At 33.3% G+C, this 7,279-nt stretch overlaps 1 protein-coding gene across 1 annotated transcript; it reads right to left on the reverse strand.

Annotated features, from left to right (window-relative positions):
• Positions 1–467: 467 nt before the first annotated feature.
• On the reverse strand, positions 468–3,677 carry LOC146734540 (carbohydrate sulfotransferase 14-like). Its single transcript, XM_085507505.1, has 3 exons — positions 3,602–3,677; positions 2,848–2,933; positions 468–1,253 (listed from the first exon to the last, which is right to left on the reverse strand). The coding sequence occupies exons 1-3, from the start codon at positions 3,675–3,677 to the stop codon at positions 468–470; spliced, it is 948 nt and encodes a 315-aa protein (XP_085363631.1).
• Between the last annotated feature and the right edge of the window lie 3,602 nt (positions 3,678–7,279).

The raw sequence follows: 7,279 nt of genomic DNA on the forward strand, positions 1-7,279 counted from the left end.
ATTTCAATTAATACATGTTTTTAGCATGTTCAAACTCTTATATAGGTTCACAATGGCTGTATCCATTTATGTTGTTAAATGTTTGCAATTTCCTTATTCCTGGTGAATAAAATGTAATGATGCACCAAAACACATTAATGCCACTAAATCATTATAAAAAAAATATTATTCAAATAGTCAACATCAGTAGTTCCTACAAGTAGTGCACAGATTTAGACTTTGTCTAGTTTGTAAAGTGTTAATTGAATTAAATATAACACTTATCAGCATGGAACAATGTTTCTGAAACATGAATCACAATTTACTGGCATCAGATAAGTGTTGTTTTTTTCTGCATCAATCATTTCAGCAAATGAAACAGTTAGGCGTCTCTTACCCAAATTGTAAAGTTGAATAATCGGTAAACATTAAAACACACATACTTGTATACATAAGCAAGACAGTTGGAGGCAACATAATATTTTTCCCTACAGATGTGTGTACTTGGAGTAATTGTAGCCTAGAATCTCAAAATCTGTCTTGTATATATCAATAAGCTTGAAAAGCATGTTTCTAGGCAAAGTTCCGATTGTATAATTGATTATGTCATGACCTTTTTGACGGTGTATTTCTGGAAAAATATTCGAGTCTCTAATGCCAACTAATTTAAGTAAATAGTCTCCATCAGCAGATAATTCCTCAAGATGACCTATAAAGTCAGCATTGTAATAACAAATGTTAGAAACAATATATTGTGGCCACAAATGCCGAGTGAATGATTCATAACCCTCTGTAGTAATAACCTTTGTCATTTCCCGAAATGTTATGTTATGCGTTTTCCATTTTTCGTCAGTAGGCTCTGATCCATCTAGTCTCGCAAGTGATGGCAAATATGCCTCATGCAAATATGGAGCTGATCGGGTGTAGTGTATAGCATAATAATAGAAGGAAACTAGCCTTTCGAATGGATCACGGAAAAATACAATTTTCTTGTAGTCGTTATACTGTGAAAGGTCAGAAACAGATATTGGTTGCCAGGTATCTGTTGAATCATTATTGCAAGTTGAGCCTATTGCTCTCATGGTGGTGGAACCCACCTTAGGTATTACATTTATCATGAATTTGTACTTCTCAGATATAACAAATCTAATTTTGGTCTTGTCTGCATATATATCATTATGTTGCTTGCAGGCTTCCTTGGCTGTCTTTATTCGACTATCACTTTCTTTTCTGGGATCATATTTACTTTTCGTCACTGCCCTTGCCATTGGAGTCTGTAATGAAATAATACATGTAACGATTTATTTATCACTCGACAATATTATAATGACTTGTGACTGATTCTGGTAGTATGAGCGACACAACGTGACGTTATATCAACTGAGTAAAATGTGGGAATTGAAATCTAAAATATTTTTTTTAATTTAATCTATGCCACCCTTGTTTATATGACCCATTGTTCTGATTAAGTTTTATGCTATGTTTTAACTTCACGCTTGTGATTAGTGTTGTTAAGACTGACAATTAACAGATTATGCGTCATGTGATGAAATCTACAAAGCATCTTCCGTCGTCACTATGTCGTTAATATGATGCGATTAGTGAGGTAACATAGATCACATGACACATTGTAGTATTGTTGCCGTTTCTTCAGCGTATAAACCATAGCATGGAATTTGCCCTCATAAGATTCGAGTGCATATGCACATCCCTTGAGAGATACCAGGAAATAAGGATGTCATATAACATTTATGAATCAATATTTTGTGTGAACACAAGATATGGGAAGATTGCGTACTAGCGGTCATTGTCATTAAAGTTTGCAACCTTTTATAATTTCATTATTTGCAATGTCGCCAAATACAGAAATTGCAGTAATGTATGTTTATATAAGGTTGCGGTATGTAACTTTAAGCATTTAACACTGCATCATGGCTTAGATTATTATATTAATTCTTTATACTAATAATAATTTGCCAATGTAAGATATTTCACCACAGACACTACTCTAATTTGTATACAATTGATAAATATTTAAATAACAATTTATATGGAATGATTAACATAATGATGATTTTTTCTTTTTTCGAAATTTTCTTGGCTAACTTCTCGGAAGAATTTGCTAGACTTGTTTAATATCTTGGAGGTATGACCTTGATGAACTTAAGTATGCATCTTCAATGAATACCGTAGAAGACATAATGTTTGTCATCTGAAACGTCGAACTGATCACAAGGTGATTCTGTTCACACAGCAAATTCACAGAGCTAGAAACAAGATTTCGGTTAATGGTATTTTCCTCTTGGATTGGATGCAAACTATCGAAGACCTGAATGATGGAATATGGAGACTTTTCTCGATGATAATGTTGCAGTAAATTTTTGTGTATTTGGGAGATTTATCCAGTTATCCCGAATTAAGAATGCAATCTCGTAAAAAAACATGACATGACTGACAATATAGTCGGATACGGCACAATTTTAAGTGGTAGGCTATGTATTAACGCCTTAAAACATTCAGCAAAAAATATTACGCCGCGAAAGTAAAAGGACAAGGGTTCTAAATACATTTACCAGAAGAAGTCAAGAGTCGCTTACTGTTCTCATGCAATGCAAGTTAGAGCATCGCCAAACTACACAAAACTAAGAAAATCAGTTCAAAATTAGAGAAAATATAAGCAATAAAAGTGAATAACCAGGCCCGTCATCGAATATCATAGGTCAGGAATGGTTTGCTTATTTTCAAAATGGCCATCTGATATATAACGCACCGTAAAAATGTGTGAATAATGTTCGCCGGTGATTAATAAAAGTCGGATTTTTAAATGAACATATAGACGTTGTAGTTGTTAATGTATGAAATGCTTACCTCGTGTTTTAAATTACTTTTATTTGGTTCAGCAATAGTGTGCTTAGTGTCGCCAACAAAATTGATGTTTTCATCTACTTTCAACACTGTAAAAAGGAACACAACTCTCTGTAGATGAAATGTTTTATTTTCCAAGTCCAGACTTATTTTGGAAAATCTGTTCGAAAATCTGATTTACTGTCAAATAATACATGGCACCATGACTTGTTAAATTAGTCAGACAGATTGTAATATAATAGACATGCAAGGGTAATTTATATCTGTAACTTAAAATAAAGTGCGATGTCTCAGCACAGCGACGACGCACATAAAGGCGTTTTTTTGTTAGAAATATTGTGTAATCAATTGTTGTTCTGTTTCAATTTGTTGTCACCACATTTCAGGTTAAAACGATTATTTCCTTTTTCGGTGTACCTCAATGCAGAATTGCATAGACACGGGTTATAATAACAGCAATAACTTGAATTGCGCATGTCGTTAATATTATTGCTCTCGTATATTGAATATGAATGTGTAATTTTGATTAAGGTGTTGCGAACATGTCTGTGTTTTCGAAGACCAGAAATGTTAATTTATTAGCTTTCTCCATTAGGTGACTATAGTAAGTTTTACATCTTGGTGAAACCAATTCGAAAGAGTCGAAAATAAAAATATTACTCTTTGTTCAGTTATCATGCTTCATTGAACTGCTCTAAATTCGACATATTGATATTTAAATATGGCTCAACAATTAAAAATGCCACAGGCATCTTACCTTGCCAATAGAACATGATGCAGGCAGCAAAGACCAATAGGACAACTATTTGTATTGATCCTTGTCTTGGAATCATCTCGTACTAAGCACAATTATTCGTTGTTTGATAACTTAAAATCAGTTTTGCAGCTACCCTGCTATCATCTATTCCAGTATCTTTTTAGAATTAGACGAGAAAATAAATGTTTATAATGGACTACAAACGCATAACAGATTGCTTTTCATGTCATTAATCATAGACTTAATTTTATTTTTGATCCCGAAATAACACAACCCTCGTGTCATAGTTTTATACTAGGTATAATGACAAATCGTATTTCATCGTAGCTACCGACACAAATATTCCTCTATAAGTCAACTCTGCTCTTACGCTGATTGCCAGAATCCTTTATTCTATGGTTTTGTCATATTATCTCAAGCCCTGCAAATAAAAGTGTGCATGGAATCATGGGACGAAACTGTGGGCATTGTCGTGTGATAACTGTCATAAAGGTGATTGACAGGTCATACTTGTTTACAATTTGAATCTGCCAGGTGTACTTGTGAAAAATATAACCAAAGATGTTTACGATCTACTGACTCCTTTACGTGACACAGCTGCTAGCAAGATGGCATTCTGATTGGCTCATGTGGAAGCCCAGGTGGTGTCCCTAAATCTGGGCCATTTATGTCTATAAATTCGACAGACTGAGGACAGTTGGGTCCATCTTTTCTACTGTGTACTCCGTGTATTCCTGCTGCGATATTGTGAGACAAGTGATACAGGCTAAAATCATCATTCTGTGGGACTTGTATGAACTGATCTGTGATCTACTGCTGTCAGTGGTGCCCGCCAGAATAATTTCTTCGTTGTTGTGTTGCAGAAGCCATTGACTGTCATCAATTTCTACATCCTGGAATGTGAGTTATCACCAATGCACACTTTCCTAGCTAGACAATCACCTATTTCATTGAATGTATTCATTGTATTTTCCTGTGCTTTATTTCTTGTAATTTGAGAGGTATTAAAGTCAGAAGCTTTAACTCGATATTTTGGTGTATGTGTATTTAATTTCCAGTATTATTGTCTTGTCTACCCCATTCTAGCAGTGAAAAAACCTCCTGTCAAGTGTGAGTTATGTGGGTGGTTCTCTCAATTGCAATAAGCAGGCATTACACTGTGGCAATTATTATTCAAACAATTACTAATTCACATGAATCATATACTAATACAAATATATTCATATTCTGTCAAGAACTAGAATAAAGATTGTGTAGATTTTACTAGTATCACTAACTTGTGGTTGCTGGTCATTCTTTGCCTCAAATTTGTATCAAATGAATGAATGTGAAATAATCTTATGAAAAGTAGTTAATTGACAAAAAAATAAATTAATTACCTACCTAAATGTATATATTGTATATATTATTCCATACCTAAATTTTGCATATAATTTACTTTTGATTCAACTAATGAACCTGAAATGGGACCTAAATATGGGCGGCTGAACAAAGAAAATCTTCAAATTAAAAACGACAACTCTTGAATTTAAAGCACACGCATTTCTAACACTTTTTGCTGTAACAATATTAACGTTAGTATAGAAATATACTAATGTTGCCTAGTTAAACTACCACGGGGAAGTTGGGTAAGATTATACTTGTTTTTTAATGATGATACTATAGCAATATATGCCATATAAATATTTAGTTACAATTCCAATTTGAAAAAATGCGGGCCTGACATGGGTAATAATTTATCCAATCATTCCATTGACTAATTCCATTGGACTATACATGTACACTGAATCCTTTGTATCCTTCCAAAAACATTGAGATGTTGGCTTTTATGGAAAGGTATTTCAAATTTATTTATGAATAATAATTAGACAGTATTTCAGAATAAGGTATAGCGCGCCAATGTTTACACTAACTATATATTACGTATTGAGAAACGTATTGTGAACAAACTATTTCAAGAAGGCATAGGGGTTTTATTCAAGAAAACCCTCGTACTGAATTCAATCAATTTGTTAATGTGCATTTCCCTAATTAGTTACAAATTTAAATATCCCTGACCAAATCGTCAACAACTGATATTTTATTAAGCCAATGTTGCACGCAGGAAATTCGGCATATTGGCGGAATACTGCTTCAGATGTAATATTGCACCAAACATCTAAAATATCCTGTTAGTATCTAATGTCATCTGCACAGCTAAACTGGTTATTCGGGGACGGTCCGTGGCCAATGACGGCTAAGTGAATTTCTAATGACAGCTGACTGCATACATTGTTGATATCGCTTGCCGTTGATCTTTTATCGTCAGGCCCGTGACAGTATCCCATAGCTCGTCAATGAAATGAAAAGAATCAAATTGAAAATAAGATTTTGGTTTTGTCGTTCATTTCAAAATATTATTGTTGAAAACGAAATGTAACCACCGCAGGTATAACTTCGATAATCACAGCTAAAAACTAAATTGTGAATACATGCCGTCAGAATTACGTCAAAAATCCAAATGTTATACGCAGAAAATATTAGAAATTTACCTGGCCGTCATTAGCCACGGACCGGGGACAAATGATTTCAATGATTGCAAGACAGAACTCAAGCCAATATATGAGACTGGAGTTAATGTTGACGATAAAATACAAGAGTTATTAAATTACCTTTCTATAATCAGTATCTGAATTATATTCAGAATTATAGTATAAGGTCACAGATGCCAAAATGACATCAGTATTCTCCCCTGATGTGAAATGGTAAGGTTTTAAAATGTTTCATTTTTTAATTCAAACTGTTATTGGAAATGTATTTTGAGCAAAAAAGCTGTGGGCATTTAAGTGTGTAACGGAATAACAACCTAATGTAACAAAGCAAATTGTAGAATGATTCAACGTATTCAAAGCAAGATATTTTTTTTACTTTCATGATCCGATTAAAATTACAAAATGTAAGTCATAAATAGGCTATAAAGCATCAAAATCATTCTTATTCACCATTCCGGAACCGATCCAACTCATGTAAAGATGAATTTCATTATTTAGTACGCACTTTGAGCGACAATTTAAAATTCTGATTATATATATAACTTAGGATTGTCAATTCAACTTCTAATTACATATTACAGATTGCATTTTATTCTTCTAATTGGATATTCGGTATATTTTGCCTAATTTGGCCGATTTGTCAACAAGAATTAATTAAATGTGCATTTGAAATCGTATTGTTCTGAATTTATTATACAACAGACTGTCTCGCAGTGTGAAAAAACAAATTGTCACTTGGAACATGACAGCAAATCTAAATAATAAAAAGATAAATATTTGTACTAACCAGCCGATGTTTTCTATTAAATCAAAATGTAATTGTCAATGCTTCATACAAACTGAGGTAACCAGGATGCTGCTCCGTCTGCTGTAAGTGTATAAACAACGAGTAAAACTGATCACTGCTATTATAATTGCTAATAAGGCAATCCTGCAGTGATTAGAACAATCCATATCTCGGCTGATTTGAACCAGAAATAATTTAGTTCACGTACATTTACTGTTTTATTTTAATTACACATCATCATGTATACAATAATATAAATGTGTCAATCGTATATTTTATGTACAGATAAGAACTGCTGCAAGTAACTTGTGTGTTCTACCCCTTAATGCAATACAAGTATATTAGAGTAAATTTAAACAC

Source organism: Saccoglossus kowalevskii, chromosome 14 (assembly GCF_978046115.1).
Source record: "Saccoglossus kowalevskii chromosome 14, keSacKowa6.1, whole genome shotgun sequence".
NCBI lineage: Eukaryota > Metazoa > Hemichordata > Enteropneusta > Harrimaniidae > Saccoglossus > Saccoglossus kowalevskii.